Source organism: Seriola dumerili, unplaced genomic scaffold (genome assembly GCF_002260705.1).
Source record: "Seriola dumerili isolate Sdu_G_001 unplaced genomic scaffold, Sdu_1.0 BDQW01000088.1, whole genome shotgun sequence".
Classification (NCBI taxonomy): domain Eukaryota; kingdom Metazoa; phylum Chordata; class Actinopteri; order Carangiformes; family Carangidae; genus Seriola; species Seriola dumerili.
Window position 1 is genome coordinate 6,988,956 of NW_019174343.1, and position 16,776 is coordinate 7,005,731.

The 16,776-nt window shown below is 40.7% G+C and overlaps 1 protein-coding gene across 1 annotated transcript in view; it reads left to right on the plus strand.

Annotated features, from left to right (window-relative positions):
* Nucleotides 1-16,776, plus strand: part of LOC111221456 (inositol 1,4,5-trisphosphate receptor type 1-like) — an 87,880-nt gene that overhangs the window by 23,723 nt on the left and 47,381 nt on the right. The window contains exons 16-39 of the mRNA XM_022744810.1: nucleotides 18-176; nucleotides 269-441; nucleotides 872-991; nucleotides 1,542-1,733; nucleotides 2,088-2,339; nucleotides 2,434-2,575; nucleotides 2,666-2,819; nucleotides 3,566-3,759; nucleotides 3,851-3,989; nucleotides 4,097-4,151; nucleotides 4,252-4,417; nucleotides 4,563-4,730; nucleotides 4,840-4,911; nucleotides 4,997-5,134; nucleotides 5,246-5,371; nucleotides 5,509-5,709; nucleotides 5,894-6,145; nucleotides 7,449-7,574; nucleotides 7,748-7,876; nucleotides 8,942-9,062; nucleotides 9,164-9,348; nucleotides 11,472-11,620; nucleotides 12,180-12,291; nucleotides 14,012-14,047. Of these exons, the coding sequence (XP_022600531.1) occupies nucleotides 18-176; nucleotides 269-441; nucleotides 872-991; nucleotides 1,542-1,733; nucleotides 2,088-2,339; nucleotides 2,434-2,575; nucleotides 2,666-2,819; nucleotides 3,566-3,759; nucleotides 3,851-3,989; nucleotides 4,097-4,151; nucleotides 4,252-4,417; nucleotides 4,563-4,730; nucleotides 4,840-4,911; nucleotides 4,997-5,134; nucleotides 5,246-5,371; nucleotides 5,509-5,709; nucleotides 5,894-6,145; nucleotides 7,449-7,574; nucleotides 7,748-7,876; nucleotides 8,942-9,062; nucleotides 9,164-9,348; nucleotides 11,472-11,620; nucleotides 12,180-12,291; nucleotides 14,012-14,047 (3,561 nt within the window). The remainder of the gene's footprint in view (nucleotides 1-17; nucleotides 177-268; nucleotides 442-871; nucleotides 992-1,541; nucleotides 1,734-2,087; nucleotides 2,340-2,433; nucleotides 2,576-2,665; nucleotides 2,820-3,565; nucleotides 3,760-3,850; nucleotides 3,990-4,096; nucleotides 4,152-4,251; nucleotides 4,418-4,562; nucleotides 4,731-4,839; nucleotides 4,912-4,996; nucleotides 5,135-5,245; nucleotides 5,372-5,508; nucleotides 5,710-5,893; nucleotides 6,146-7,448; nucleotides 7,575-7,747; nucleotides 7,877-8,941; nucleotides 9,063-9,163; nucleotides 9,349-11,471; nucleotides 11,621-12,179; nucleotides 12,292-14,011; nucleotides 14,048-16,776) is intronic.

Genomic DNA, 16,776 nt, shown 5'->3' on the forward strand with positions numbered 1-16,776 from the left:
TTCCATTTCCATTGCAGATTTTCAAACTTCTCCAAGCCCCCTTCACAGATAGTGGCGATGGCCCCATGCTTCGATTGGAAGAACTTGGAGACCAGCGCCATGCTCCTTTCAGACATATTTGCAGGCTGTGCTACAGAGTGTTGCGCCATTCCCAGCAGGATTACAGGAAGAACCAGGTGGGTGGACACAACAGCACCACTCTGACCCTGACACTTAATGAGTTTTTCTTTGTAATAACTATTTTCGTCTTCTTTCTGTTTTATTACAGGAATACATAGCCAAACAATTCCGCTTCATGCAGAAGCAGATAGGATATGACGTGTTAGCAGAGGACACAATAACAGCTCTGCTACACAACAACCGGAAGCTGCTGGAGAAACACATCACTGCTGCAGAGATAGACACATTTGTCACTCTAGTGAGGAAGAACCGGGAGCCGAGGTGAGGCTCACAGGACGGGACAGGCCCCTGCTGGTATCATAAAACGGGCGGTTGTCAGTTTGGGTCAGATGTGTTTGTATAACATCTCCTAAGGAATTTAAATCTATGTAAATATATTCAAATTTGTGCAGAGGGGTACAAGTGTAACTGCTTGTGACTGACCTTGGCGTGGCAGGCTATTTGCAGTTGGTGTGTGATTCTGCTGTCTTGTCAAGAGTTTTCAATAATATGTGAATCAGGCTGATCCAGAAGGTTGAATAAAGGAGGCCTTCACATAGTGTTAGAGAAGTGGAGTGCACATTAGTATTTCCATGTACTTTTTTTAACCTTTACTTTACTTACCTGACTTCAGACTGTCGTATAATCTCTTAACTCTTATCCCTATAATAGTGTCTATATAAATATTTCATGTTTTGTGATCTGTACCCAGGTTTCTTGATTACCTGTCAGATCTCTGCGTGTCCATGAACAAGTCCATCCCTGTGACACAGGAGCTAATTTGCAATGCAGTGCTGGACCCTACCAATGGTGACATCCTCATTGAAACCAAGTGAGCTCCTCATTTTTGTCAAAGGTCCCATATTGTATAAAGTGAGATTTCCATGGCTTTTTGATTATAAAGCAGGTCTAGGTTCTATGTTGATACTGTGAAAGTATCAAAGCGCTCAGTCCACAGAGAAATACACGCAGTCTGAAACTGAGCCTTAAAACAAACTGTCAGGACTTCTGTAACTTTGTGATGTCACACTCAACCATTCCTCAAGCCCTGCCCACCTGGACCCTCCGTCCAACCTTGTAGGATTCACCTGAAATCTGCTATATTTTTATTCAAACACTCAGAAAACAGGCAGCCAATTTGAAGAGAAGCTCAGAGCCTCCTTTCTTCTGATTGGCTCACCAATCTGTCGTTACAAGAGATCCAGAGAGAAGCCTGAGAGAGGAGATGTAAAACTACACTGTGAAACCATAAATATATCTTCTTATGGATCAACACAAATAAAACATCAGCAAAGTGTTAAATATGGGACCTTTAAGTATCACGGTTTTAGCTGCTAAGCTGAAATGAGCTGTTTTGCCGTAACTTTTGAGCTGTTACCCAGGTTGGTCCTGTCGAGGTTTGAGGTTGAGACGACAACAAATGGAGAGAACCCAGTGGAGGCAGAGGATGAGGAGGAGGTGTGGCTGTTCTGGAAAGACAACTGTAAGGAAATCCGGAGTAAGAGCGTCAGGGAGTTGGCCCAGGATGCAAAAGAGGGCCAGAAAGAGGATCAGGAGGTGGTCAGCTACTACAGGTGAGATGTCTTTAGCTATACACATATGAATATATTGTATATATGCTGTTGTAAAATCATATTAGACTGATTTTAACATTAATCTGAAGGGGAATGTTTTTCAAAGTAAGCTTGTATAGTGCATTACAATCCAAAACAACTACATGTCTGGTCATAAAGTGTAATTTTGAAATATTGCACATTTAAAGTTTGACTTGTACCTGATGGAACTATGACCTTTTTTTGAGAAAATAAAATAATAACACCACACAGGCACAAAGTAATATTCAAGAATAATGAATATGACCATAACTAATTTCTGATTAAAAAGACAAAGCTCTAATAATTCCGAACTCGCATGATATTTCCTCTCAGGTGCCAACTGAACCTCTTTGCCCGGATGTGTCTGGATCGTCAGTACCTGGCCATCAACAAGATTTCCGGTCAGCTGGATGTGGATCTGATCCTGCGCTCTATGTCTGATGAGGACCTGCCATTTGACCTGCGGGCCTCTTTTTGCCGCCTGATGCTGCACATGCATGTGGACCGTGACCCTCAAGAGCAGGTTACGCCCGTCAAATATGCTCGTCTTTGGTCTGAGATTCCCTCCAAAATCGCTATTGATGAGTGAGTTCATCTCTGGAATTTAATTGACTTGTATTTCCCTTGTGAAGATGTCATCTCTTAGACGTGTTTCTCCTTTAATTGTATAATTACGCAGCTATGACAACGATGGTACCACCAGAGATGAGATCAAAGAGCGGTTCTGCCTCACAATGGATTTTGTAGAGAACTACCTGAGAGAAGTGGTGTCGCAGAACATTCCCTTCTCTGACAAGGAGAAAAACAAGCTCACCTTTGAGGTACTGCCTCTTTGTGGATAGTATGAACTGAATTGGTCACATTGGTTTAATTACATAATAAATCATGGTTTTGACTTCTCTTGTCTGTAGGTAGTGAACCTGGCAAGGAACCTCATATACTTTGGTTTCTACAACTTCAGCGACCTGCTTCGACTGACAAAGATCTTACTGAACATTTTAGACTGTGTGCATGTCAGCACCATATACCCCATCAATAAGATTGAGAAGGGAGAGGAAAGCAAAGGTAAACATCCATTTTCATGTGTTGTCACTTTCTTTCCCTTAGTCTCTGACTTTTCTTGCAGAGACATATCATTGAGTGACCGTAAAAACTGGTTAACTGGTAGCAATGAATCACAACTAAATCTTCATAGATGTGTTTTAAAAAGCAAAATGTCAAGAAACTGAATCTGACACCGAGATTCCAGTGTGGTAAAGTTCTGTAAAAGATCATTCCACACGAATATCCACCATTCCTATGAATTTAAATGTTATGCTGGTAACACACTGCCTGCACTCCGTGTGCGTGGCAGCTGCGTCACTGCTACTGCCAGCTTTATCTTTCTACATAGAGTTTGCCTTGGATAATGACATCAGCTGGTTACTCGAATGTTCTCGAATGAAATTCATTTCTAATTTATTTTTGACAGAATATGTCACTATAATGCCACTGTCTCCACATGCAGTTGCTATTTATATTTTTTTTATGTCAGTGTCATTTTCAGATTCAGCCTAGACATAGACAACTATAGTGAAAGGTGTCAATCTTATGTAATGTTGCTCGTATAATGTCAATAGGTGTTTTCCATGTCTATTTTTGCTGGGAACCGCGTGTGTCACATATTACAAATTGGCGGGATGCAGGAAGTCTGTCCGTTCAAGCCCGTTAACAATGGGTGCTGAAATGATAACCGACGTTCTGTAGCCGTCAAGCACATACCACGCAGCCAGTGTGTTCCCAGCCTTTACTCCTTGGTTTATTTGCTATAGGTGGCAGCAATGTGATGAAGTCCATCCATGGAGTCGGGGAGCTCATGACCCAGGTAGTGCTGCGAGGGGGCGGCTTGTTGCCCACCACACCAACTCATCAGCCAGAGGGAGACGTGGTGAAAACCCAGACTGAACCAGAGAGAGAAGACATCATGGTCATGGACACAAAGCTTAAGATCATTGAGATTCTACAGGTAGCGGTGCACAGGAACACTGCTTCTTCCTCAAACCCAAACACTGAGCCCTTTTGTCTGAGTTGTACCATTTTTTTCTGTTTTCCTTCAGTTTATTTTGAATGTGCGGCTCGACTACAGGATCTCCTGCCTGCTCTGTATTTTCAAACGTGAATTTGATGAGAACAACCCACAGGGAGACAACACTGCCAGTCAGAATGGAACCAATAATGTCACAGGTCAGATGCCAGGTATGGATCCACATGGTTTTATTACTTACACATTTTGACCCATATGAATACTAACATTGATTTATTTGAAGTTTATTTATTCTGAAAACTGCTTTGACTGACTCTAGGAAATCTTGACTTTGAGAACATTGAGGAACAGGCAGAGGGGATCTTTGGAGGAAGGTAATCCTGCTAATCTTCGCTAATCTTTACAAAAGCCTTTTTTGAAGCAAGATGAAGGAAGATGAAAGTTTATGTAATTTTTGTTCCACTGTCTTCACAGTGAGGAGAACACTCCACTAGATCTGGATGACCATGGTGGTCGTACCTTCCTAAGGGTCCTGCTGCACCTGACCATGCATGACTACCCTCCTCTGGTGTCTGGAGCACTTCACCTGCTCTTTAGACACTTCAGCCAGAGACAGGAGGTCCTCATGGCCTTCAAACAAGTACGCCCCACCACTCTTCAACACTCCCTTTTAATATCTGACTATGCACACATTTATATTTAAGTGCAGGACTAGAAACCTAAAAAGGTATGGATTTCTTACCTGAAGTTTGTACATATATACATCTCCCTTCACTTCATGTTAGGTCCAGCTGCTGGTGACAAGTCAGGATGTGGACAACTACAAGCAGATCAAGTCAGATCTCGACCAGCTGAGGTCCATTGTGGAGAAGTCTGAACTGTGGGTGTACAAGAGGCAAGGAGAGGATGGGATGGACGGAGATGGACCTTCAGAGTCTGACAACAAAAAGAAGGTACAGTGTATGATAACCTGAAAACATGACAACTCATGAAAAGGCCTCAGTATAGATCGTAGTGGAGTAATGCTATAAAACTTCTTCTCTTCTGCTTCTTGTTTTGCAGGGAGATTCACTCTGTTCTGACAAAAAGAAGACAGAGAGCACCAGCAGTTACAACTACAGGGTTGTAAAAGAGGTATGATCATACGTTTATTAATCTTGTACGTTCATGTTTGTGACCTGTTATCTGTCATTAAAATCCTCCTGCTGTTTGTCTTCAGATCCTGCTGCGCCTCAGTAAGCTGTGTGTCCAGGAGGGGAGCTCAGGGAAGAAGAGTAAGAAACAGCAGCAGAGGCTGCTGAGGAACATGGGAGCTCACAGCGTGGTGCTGGAGCTCCTGCAGATCCCCTACGAGAAGGTGCCACATCACATGCAAAATAATTAGGATTTACACTTTTACACATTTACATTTTCCCCATTCATTTAACCTAAATGAAAAACAAGTCTCGCTCCGTGTTGTCTGCATTAGGGTGAGGATGTGCGAATGCAGGAGATCATGAAACTGGCTCACGAGTTTCTGCAGAATTTCTGCGCAGGGAATCAGCAGAACCAGGCTCTTCTCCACAAGCACATCAACTTGTTTCTTAATCCAGGGGTGAGTAGCACAGGGTTACTCTGAGTGATTGTTTTCTACAGTTGTTACAGTTCTGTTTTCACAATGCTATGTGAAATGTGAAACTCACACATCATTACTAATTTTGACAGATTTTCCTTTTGCTCTCTCTCTTCCAGATCTTAGAGGCAGTCACCATGCAGCACATCTTCATGAATAACTTCCAGCTGTGCAGTGAGATCAACGAGCGTGTGGTCCAACACTTTGTCCACTGCACTGAGACTCATGGTCGTCACGTCCAGTATCTGAAGTTCCTGCAGACCATAGTGAAGGCTGAGAACAAGTTCATTAAGAAATGTCAGGACATTGTCATGGCTGAGGTCTGTTCTATGATCTTTATTAGAAAAAACAAGTTAGTATTGATAGTAACACCACGGTCATTGAATTAAAGCAGAAAGAGAGAGAGAGAAATGTTAGTCACACTAATAGATAGAGAAGGTACTGGTGGAAGTGATTTACTGTAACACTGACTAGACGTCTTGTTACTGTGATGTCCCCACTCAGCTGGTGAACTCAGGCGAGGATGTCCTGGTCTTCTACAACGATCGTGCCTCCTTTCAAACACTAGTCCAAATGATGCGCTCGGAGCGGGACCGCATGGATGAAAACAGCCCTCTGATGTACCACATCCACCTGGTGGAACTGCTGGCTGTCTGCACTGAGGGCAAGAATGTGTACACAGAGATCAAGTGTAACTCCCTGCTGCCCCTGGATGATATTGTGCGGGTCGTCACCCATGAAGACTGCATCCCTGAGGTGTGAATTAAGAGTTTTATTTATCTATTTTAAAGTCAAATACATTATTTACATATATTCTGCATTTTTTTGCACTTAAACAATGTTCAGTATCTTGTTCAGTATCTTGAAAGTTGAAATGAGGTTAAAGTGCAGGTTTTCAACTTTGAAATGATCAGCTGTTGTCATCAGTGTTATCATTACTAACAAAATAGGTCACGCTATGTGTGGTATTTGCGTTTGGATTACGTAGCTTTCATATCTGAACAACGAATAACATAGTAGACCTGTACTGGAAAACAGGAGAGCTTCACTTGTTAAGATGAAACCCTTTTGACATTTGAACAGATCAATAGGGCATAAATGCATTAAAGCCATGAACAGAAGAAGACACTTTCCATGCAGTGTTCGCCGCAAGTTACAAAATATTGTATATAGTAGAGTATTTTTTATGGCACATATTAGGCCTGGAATCAGTATGTGTTTCAAATGACAGTTTCATATCACTGAGGATAACCAGACACATATACTTAACAAATACATATCTACAGAATTCATTGACTAACTCCTGTTGGCAGTAGATGTCTGTCTAACATCTACAGTAGGGCTGAACAATTCATCAAAAGTGCAATATCAAATCACAGAGCTGCAAATTTTTGATAAAAGTAAAATGTGTCACAACATACCATAAATGAACCATTGTGGTGTTACAGAGATGCCCCGGGCCTACTTATCATATTCTCCAGACGTAAAGGAACATGCTTGTTTGGTACAAGCCCCAACAAAAATCACATCATCATTTTTATTTTTTTTCAGTGAAAGTGAAATGCAAAAACAATCATTCAAACTGAAATTGTGACTCATATCACAATCACAATATCTGCCAAAAAATTCCCAATTGATTTTTTTGCATATCGTTCAGCCCTATTCTACGGTCATATTCTTTGTTTCTGACATGTTGTATCAAAAGAAAGAAATTGTTGCATCAAACAAAGTCCTTCCCCACAAGACAATGATCTTTTCCATCGCTGAACCAGGTTTCAGTAGACTCCAGCAGCCTGCACACACTCCAGGTGCAGCAGAGGCAAGCAGTATGAGTTGCATCATGGTGTTCAGTAAGCATAGACTAAAACTACATCACCTGCACCTTATGAAAACAAAAAGGGGTTCTCAACTTGAAGTAAGGAGATGTGCCTGTCAAAACACTTTGGAGTTGACACATGTTGCTTGTGTGCATGCTGTGTGCCAGATATATTTACAGTTGGTGTTTTGACAGCACATTTCTGTCCATGGATCTCCAGTGTGTTTGTTTGCGTTCTGGCAGGTTAAGATCGCCTATATCAACTTCCTCAACCACTGCTATGTCGACACAGAGGTGGAGATGAAGGAGATTTATACTTCCAACCATATGTGGAAGCTGTTTGAGAACTTCCTGGTGGACATTTGTAGGGTAAGCCACAGTGTATCTGACAAGTGTGATCAATAAAGGGAAAATGCTGATGTTATGTCACACTGATTATGTCAACGCAGCATGGAGCGAACATATGTTACCTGTCGCCCACACGCAGGAAGTGTGATCCAGTGGCTGTGCGTCATGCTGATATCTTCTCTGTCCCTGCCTAGGTGTGCAACAACACCAGCGACAGGAAGCATGCGGATACCATGCTTGAGCGTTATGTAACAGAGACAGTCATGAGCATTGTCACATGTTTCTTCAGCTCTCCTTTCTCTGACCAGAGCACAAGCCTGCAGGTAATCTGGACTGTGGAGTATTAACATTCGCAATGCATATTACAAACAGTCTTGCAGTTGTCTATAAATCATGTTATATACTTGAGTTTAGCTGTTTGAAATAGAGGAACCCTGCTCACACACATGTATATACTACAAAATACATTCTTCCCTTTGCGTAGATGGCTCGCCATATGTATGTAAGTAACGGTGACTCTCCCCCACATTTGTTTCCCAACCTTTGGGTGTGTTAGTTCTCAGCAGGCTCTGAATGTTACAACGTATCTTCACTGTGTGGGTTTCCACATTTTTATAGCTTAGTCAGCACACAGACTCTGTTGTTCCTAGATCTGTGGGTGTGTTGCACAAGGTTTTGCTGGGACATGGTGCAGATGATGCACTGTTTCATCTTGGTCACTCCGTTTCTTAGACCTCAGTGTAGCGGTGTCCTGTTGCCCACGACTTTCCTTGTAAATCCTGACCACTACCCTAAGTAGATTGCCAAATCCCTTGTGCAGCAACTTTGTGGTGTAGTTTTACAGAACTTTCTGGAGTTGTTTTGTTTGCAGTTGGCTCCAGTAGAAGTTGTTGATTTTTTTTTCTTAATGTAATCATTTTACACATTCTGAGAATTCTGCTTGCTGACATTTTACCAAATATATGATGACATCAAGACCCTCTTTCTCTTGCAACAGGCCGCCATTCTTGGAAAGATAACTGAGGTATTTATTGTACTTTAGGGCTGTGGCCAGCTGTTAGATTGCTCTTTCATCGTGGTGGTAGAAATCAGTTGTGCTCTCTGTTAAACCCTGGTTTGGATTGTTATGTTGGGAGTACACATGATTATACACAGCTGGCCTTCTGGACCTGAAGCTGTAGACCCTTCCACCATAGGTGCCATAGTATCCTTGCACTGACATGTTTAGCACAAATGGGGTTTTGAGTCCAACCTAGTGAGGGAACACAATAGTCCCTCAATGGTTGTTCAATTCTCATTCACCGTTTTCCTGCTGCTCCTTTCTTTACCTTCTTTATCTTGTTTTTTTTGTTTTTTTTTTTACTTATTTGTTTTTTCGTGTATTACAGACTCGTCAGCCAGTGTTCGTACAACTGCTTCAGGGAGTGTTCAGAGTATACCACTGTAACTGGCTGAACCCTGTTCAGAAGGCCTCGGTGGAGGCTTGCATTAAAGTGCTCTCAGACGTGGGTAAGATACTGTTCCCACCACCAACGTCTAGCATTACATTAGAAAGAGCATTGTGGCACACGTTAAAAACATGAAATATCTATCTTCTTCCCTCTACCCAGCAAAAAGCAGAGCCATCGCTATCCCAGTTGACCTGGACAGTCAGGTGAACAACTTGTTTGTCAAGTCCAATAATGTTGTGCAGAAGAGCATCCTCAACTGGAGACTGTCGGCTAAGAACACCTTCAGACGAGATTCCGGCCTGACGACCTCCAAAGACTACAGAAACATCATTGAGAGGCTGCAGGTTGGTAGCAAGACATGCTCTATTTTGTTCCTTATTCTTCACAATTTCAGTGTTATCATTTCAATTATTTAAAAATATAGTAATTTTAATTGATTTAAACCATATCATCTAACAGTGATCCCTCAAACAGGAAGGTGGTGCCATGGCAAATATCAAGAGGAAACACATATATTATAAAGCAGTTTGATGGTAAAAGCAACCAAAAACCGCAAAGCAGCAAAAAAGTGAAAACACGGGTTAAATAAAACATTGGTAAAATGATCTAGTTGGTTGAAAATCAGCTTGATTATTGAAATGTTCTTGATTCCTTGAATTGTATCTAAAGACAGTCAGGTTATAGAGGAGAACAGGAAGCAGTGAGCTATTATAAAGAGGACCAGTGACACATGTAATAGCAGAGTGGTACAAGACAACAAGTTCTTTCAGTAGTGACAAGGTGTTGATTTGTGCCATAGTCAGTCTAACAAAAAGGAATAAAGAAGGTGCAAAAACTCGAAACCACCAAATGAACAGTGAGCATGTGCAACAATTGTTGTTGTATTGATTGGCTAGATGACGAGCTACTGCAGTAGCCCTGTGCCTATGCTAACTGATCATCTTAAAATACAAAAAATACAATATGAACAGCAATCTTTCATTAAATAACTGTGTTTGACAGTTTACATTCTGTCTCTTCTCATGGATTGAAAGCATATGAAAAAAAAAATCACCTTTTCCTCAATCTCAATTTATTGCTAAAAATCAAATGTGTGAAGCAAAGAAATCAGAGGGAATTACAGTGAAACATCTTAATCATCGTATGTTTTATTGTATAGATCAGATCTGGTTTGTGAGACGTGTTTTTCAGTGATGTAGCCGTCTGGTGTATCTGACCCACATATATCTCTTAGACCGCGGGAGAAGAACAGTTCATTTCCTCTTCCTCTTTGGGACTACTTGGCAGGAAAAGGGGAACAATAAGCTATGACACCCACAAAAGCTATGTGTACATTTATTATCAAGTCATGCTACATGATGAGGAGTAATGCAAATATCCAAACTTTAGGGACCTGTGAATACAAGTGTGATCCAAATGCCATGGCAGAAAAAAAGTGACAATTAGAATTAGCTCATTCTGCCTTTACTTGCATACTGCAAGTATAAAAATGTGGTGTGTGTGATCAGCGTGGGGCCAGTCAAGACTCCCCACTGTTATCATTAACTGTTGTCAGTGCCAAGAGTGATGTAATGCTTTTGGTAACTGTGTCGCAAACAAATACTGTAGAACTGTGGTTCCTAATTGCATCCTGGAATTAAGTGTTTTTTAGTGATAGGCCAAGCTGTTACACCCTGTTTTCTTGTAACAAATGACTCAGTTTGAAGCGGAAGTTCTGAATTTCTGACCTATTTCACGAGGCCAACCTCGTCACCGACCCAAGAGGGATTTATGTGACTCCCAAACATGGTTTCCTTTCCATGTTTTTTCTCTCCTTTATTTAGAGAAAAGAATTTCTCAATATCTCTGCTTCAGTGCTATTCATGGTCTACTATGTTTTTTTTTTTTTTACATGCACATGTTTTTTTTCCACTTAACAGCCCACACATCTCATACTATCATCACTACTAGACTATCAGTCTTCATGATGCAACTTCACTATTTGCATCTTTTCACACTAATTATCACCAGACGTGACAGGAAGTGCGCAGAGAAGTGGGACGTGGTTGTGCGCCATACATATGGTTTGATTTGTTTATGCACACAATACGTAGTGTACCGGATTTGTAATCTTCTGCTTTCTCTTCCATTATTTCATAAACCAATAACACAGATGTTTTGATATCAGCCACAGCTGGATTTCTTGGATGAAATAATTCAAGTGGATGCATGTACAATAGATACTGACAGATAAAAGTCTGAGGGAGGAAGTCTGTACATTTAAATGAAAAATTCAGGAGTAATAAATATTCAAGACCACGATTTCATTAGACATGTAAACGTGGAGATTAATCATCTGAGAGGATCTTGTTTTAACCGTTGACAGGAAGTCAGTGAACTCTTCAAAGAGCATGCTTCAGTCTTTTGTAGTAAAACCACAGTTTCAGATCATTTCTAACCTCTGGCTGTGTGTCACTATGCTCTGTAGGACATAGTGTCAGCGCTGGAGGACCGCCTGAGGCCGCTGGTACAAGCTGAGCTCTCGGTGCTAGTGGACGTCCTGCACCGTCCGGAGTTGCTCTTCCCTGAGAACACGGATGCTCGCAAGAAATGTGAAAGTGGAGGTTTCATATCAAAGTGAGTCCGAACCTCCAGCCACCAAGATCAGAGCTGAGTTAACAGACACCTCAGATAATACGTAGTTATGGTTAGTGGTGGAGATGAGACAGCCTGTTGAACTGCAAGTGTGCATACTAGTGTTATTGTAGTGCATATTGTAGCACAGCAATCAGCTTGAGATAGATCTGCCATAGATGTGAATCTGGAAGCTTTTTTGTAGAGGATACACTAGGTACATGTTCACACACTCACAAAAAGACCACAAATAAATTTGGTGTTCTCACTTTGGTGAGCTCACTGCGCTCTTTACAGTCCTCTGTGCACTGCCAGGATGTGTAGGAGTAGTTTTCCAAATTCACAGCTGAATAACCCCTACTTCACGTCTGCTGCCAGGCCCTTCTCCTCCAAATCTGTTGTTTTAGGCTTAGAGAAGATCATTCTGTGAAGGAAATAAGCCAGAATTATTTGGTGCGATTATCATGGGTATGCTCTGTAGTGGTGTGAGGTGATTTGGAAAGCTGCAGCTGCCATCAATCCATGTTTATGTGCTCACTTTTCCTTTTCTTCCCCTGACCAGACTGATCAAACACACCAAGCAGCTGCTGGAGGAGAATGAGGAGCGTCTGTGCATCAAAGTGCTGCAGACATTGAGGGAAATGATGACAAAAGACCGGGGCTATGGGGAGAAGGTGTGTACCTTTCTGTGTTTCCTGTTTCTCATCATCTGCGTGTAGACATGCCCAAGATTCACCCACACATGATAAAACACTTTGCTCACATCTCGGGATGCAGCGTTCCTGTCCCACTTCAGCAAACTTACTGGAAGACATTAGATGAAAAAGCAATAGAATCAAATAATAGGCTGAGGTCTCTTTGGTGGCGTCTGGAGCCTGAACAGCACAATGAACAGAAATGATCCATATGTACTGTGTGTCCTCACGTCTTTTATTTGTAACCCAGGGCAGTTTGTGATTTCTCACTGTCATGTCTAATTTTCAGGTTTCACACAAACTAATTAAGAACAAATTCACTCATTGCTTTCTCTCAAAAACACTTACTATCGAACAGCAAGTCCAAATGATCAAAGTAATGAATGTTCACATTATTAACACTATTAACAACATGCATGCTCCAACTCTCACTCAGCTACTTTACACAACATTCATTGGCTCTTGTACTAATCTCCAATTAATCACTTCAACTCTTGTCAGCTTGTTTTTCCAGTATGAGGCTAAATCAACAACAGCACTGAGGCTTCACTGGTTGAAACAGAGTCAACAAAGTCAAACCACAAACTAAACAAACTCAACAAGTGCCAAAAATTTGTGTCGGTAATGTTGCAAGAAAAAGTGCAGAGCTATGGCAAAAGGCACAGGAGAAGAAGAATGTTAATACTAAACATGGAGGTCAACAGTGTAGACTTCAAAATATTTAAACAAAAAAAAGTGTTTTGGTGGGAAACACTTAATGAAATATGCATGTGCTTGTTTACAAAAAGTCATGTACGATTGGACCAGGAGCTGCATCTATGACTGCTGTGACTGTGTGGTTTAGGCAGCTCTGTTGTTTTCTGAACGCCTGTTGTCTGTCTGTCGGCTTGGACTCAGCCCACTCTTGTCTTTGTTATGACAGCAAACTGAATACAAACAAAGGTTTTCTGTAGGGTGTTGGGGAGGTTGAAAAGACTTTAAGTATTTTCCCCTCGGACTCTTTCATGTTTTATTGTGTAACAACATTTAACCACAATTGATGAAATTGGGATTTTGTTTTATGCTGATCAGCAGGAAGAAGACTCTTAAATGTCAAAGTGGAAAAAAAAACAGTGTGCAATCAAGATGTGACAGGTTATTTTAGGTTAAATACATCTGCATTTGCGAGCTCCAATCAGGGAAAGGGCACAAGGAAAAGGCTTTGAACATGTCTGCAAGTAAAGTAATGTAAATTACAGGTTGTTGCTGTAATAAATTCACTACCGAAAAAGGTCACAGTGATGAGGAGGGAGACCAATACAACAACTGTTATTGTTGCAGCTTTAGCTGAAGGGAAAGATTTCAGCAGGTGTTTGCCAACAGGTATGAAGGAATATGTGTAAATGTTAAAACCTGAAATAAGTTATTTTAACATTAAAATCTTTTTCTGTTGATCAGTGTCAGACGAGCTCAATATCGTCTGTGATCTCAATGTTGTAAAACGATGAAACATGAAGGTGGGAGGGTGTTTTTACTATTACTAATTTGTTCTGGTTTTGAGTTTTATCATGCTGTCCTTTCACTGTTTCACTGTATGTATGTGTGTGTGTGTGTGTGTGTGTGTTTGCGACGAGCTTTACATTTGCACACTTGTGACCGAGCTTTACCTTACTAATCGAGCTCTACTAACTCTCTGCCCCCTATACTTCTTCTCTTGCAGCTGATTGCCTTTGATGATGAAATGGATGTGGCTGAGGTTGATCATTTTACTTACTACTGTGATGTACATTTGATTTGTCTCCAACTAACAGCATAGATGTGCTTGTGCTGCGAGTAGATCACATTCTCACCTGTGACGCCTGTCGGCAGCTCAGTCCATCCCTCCCTGTCGCGTGCCTGTTGAGAGTCGCTCCTGAGCTCCATGTTAAAATGTAGCATAGAGCTAGCATGTCATGCAATATGCTTATCTGTGGTGCTTGTACGTGGTCGTGTACTTACTTCAAGGAAGAAATGGGATTGTAGAAGAAGACTCATTTACTGAATACATTCTGTGTATGCAGGCGAACATTAACATTAACATTACGGCATTTTACCACTGCAAACCGATTTTAATTGTACAGTTGTTACTCCTTTGTTGCAGCTTTATTTGAAAGTCTGTTTGCAACAGACCAGTCATCTGTAACAGCAGCTTTACGCAGCTACGATTGCTCATCACAAATGATATGGGACTTTTGGGCCATGGAATTTCCATTGAGGGAGATTTTTATTTTTCTTCTTTTTTTCTCTCTCTCTCTTTTTCATTTAAATCACATCACGTTGGAATCTTTTTAAACGTCATACTCCTGTTACATTCAGGAGATTTGTACCTTTTAAGTCACACCTTCTAATTTTTCATAATTAATTACTTCTTCATCTCGACCTACAGATCAGAAAATAGATCAATAAAATTAGAGGAGGAGAAAACCGTAATAGGAAATGTAGTGTACACTGAGATAGAAATACCTGTAGACTTTAATACAAAATCCTAATTTTTGGCAATTAATCATTTCAAATTAAAAACTTTAATTTTTCTAGAGATATAGGAATGTTTGAGGCTGTAGTTTGTGGTATTGTTACTTTGAATTGCAGTACTTTAAATTGTAAAGTGTTTCTAATAGATAGATACTATATTCATCCACTTGGGGAAATTCAGTTGTCCAACGGCTCGTACATATGCAGTTTAGATTTAAAAAAAAAAAGCAATGGATAAAGCATGGGTTAAAGATGGGTTAACAAAGATTGGGTGCATGTGAGAATATTTTCTGTTCCAAAGGAGGACAAAATATACGAAATATCTCGTACAACACAGATTGGATTTTTAATACTTTATAGTATACAGTTACTTTCCAACATGATGGTTTTCAAAGTGTCCTCCATTTTTCCTATTTATTATTTATTTATTTATTCATGGTCCTAAAGTTTGATTTAAATCATGTTAAATAATAACACTCATCATGTGTAACTTAGCCCCAGTAAAACACACAAATTTGCAGTGTTCCCATCTATGACTCTGCCAGTTGTAACATCACACTAAATCAACACATCAGCAACTTGGTAGTGTCAATAAAAGCTTAGCGTGGTATTTATTAGGGTTAATGTGTTACACTACATTACATCACAGAGCTCTTTCTTTCTTTCTTTCCTAATGATGGATGGTGGTGAGAGAGTGTATTCTTCCTCCAGGCCATTTGTCACCATTACAAGAGCAGGTGTGAGTGTATATATATATATATATAGCCAGGGATATTCCATCTAACAGATAGTTAATAGCACAGGGGGCCAGGCAGACTGCATTGCAAAAATATGTGTGTGGTCATGACCTGTGGCCTTAAGGAAATGAATAAAATTGGTGTCTCATTTCTGTTTGTGATAGTGAGTGGACCTCACGGGGATTACAGTATGGGTGTAACTACAGAGGAACCGTATCACTGACATTGCTGACTGAACTCTTAAGACGGGACGTAACCTACACAGATCTGTTTATATTTACCAGCTCCCAGTAGACACTGTCTGAGTTTTAGAGTACTGTAATAACCACAGGACCACACGTTGATCTCCTCTCATCTGGACTACTGCAGTTCTCTTTATTCAGACCTGTAGTCCGCCCACAGACCTTTATCTTACTCAACGTAGCCACTGGTCTTTTGGCCATTTCTAAGAGACAGGAACACACTGGCCTTGTACTTGTCTCTCTCCACTGGCTGCCTGTGAACTTTAGAATCTAATTTAAGACTTTATTGATCCCAGGTACATTTTCAATATATTAGTTCCTTATGTACTAAAGCACAGCCTGAGGTCCTGTCAGGGTCTCTGGGTTGTTTCAACACCTCTTTTGATTACCAGGGGCGACTGAGCCATTGTGGTCTGAGCTCCTGACCTGAGCTGCTCAGTATAGAATCTTTTTCATGGTGCCCTGTGCCATTTTACTCTTCTTTTTTTTTACTTAGCTTTTTTTGCTTTCATTTTATGTTTTTCTTTTTTATTGCTTTGTTCTTTAAACTGCTGTTTTTATTCAAAATTTTATTACAACATTTACTTAGTTGTTTTATATAGCCATGCAATAGAAAGGCTCAACTCAAGGTTCACTTCCTAGTTTTTTTGTGGAACTTTCAACGAGTTTAGCGTTAAACAAGCACCTTTTAGAGAGTAGTTTGACAAAACAGTCTCAAGTCAAGGTCCACTTTCTAAGTTTTATGTCCTAAAGGTGCTATGGATAAAATCATGTCAGCAGATTCATCTCCAGAGCAAGTGAGCAAACTCCGTCCATTGATGAGTGCTTTGTGATATGGTTGAAAGCTTTGGAAAAATCTAGTGAGTGGGTCTTGAGTTGGGATTGTTTTACGAACTTTACTCAGCTCAGCACGTGCTGATATTTTCGGTCTGTGCAGTGGTTTCTCTTGAAATCAGTAAATTTGTCAGAACTGAAAGTACACATTGTCAGAGCAG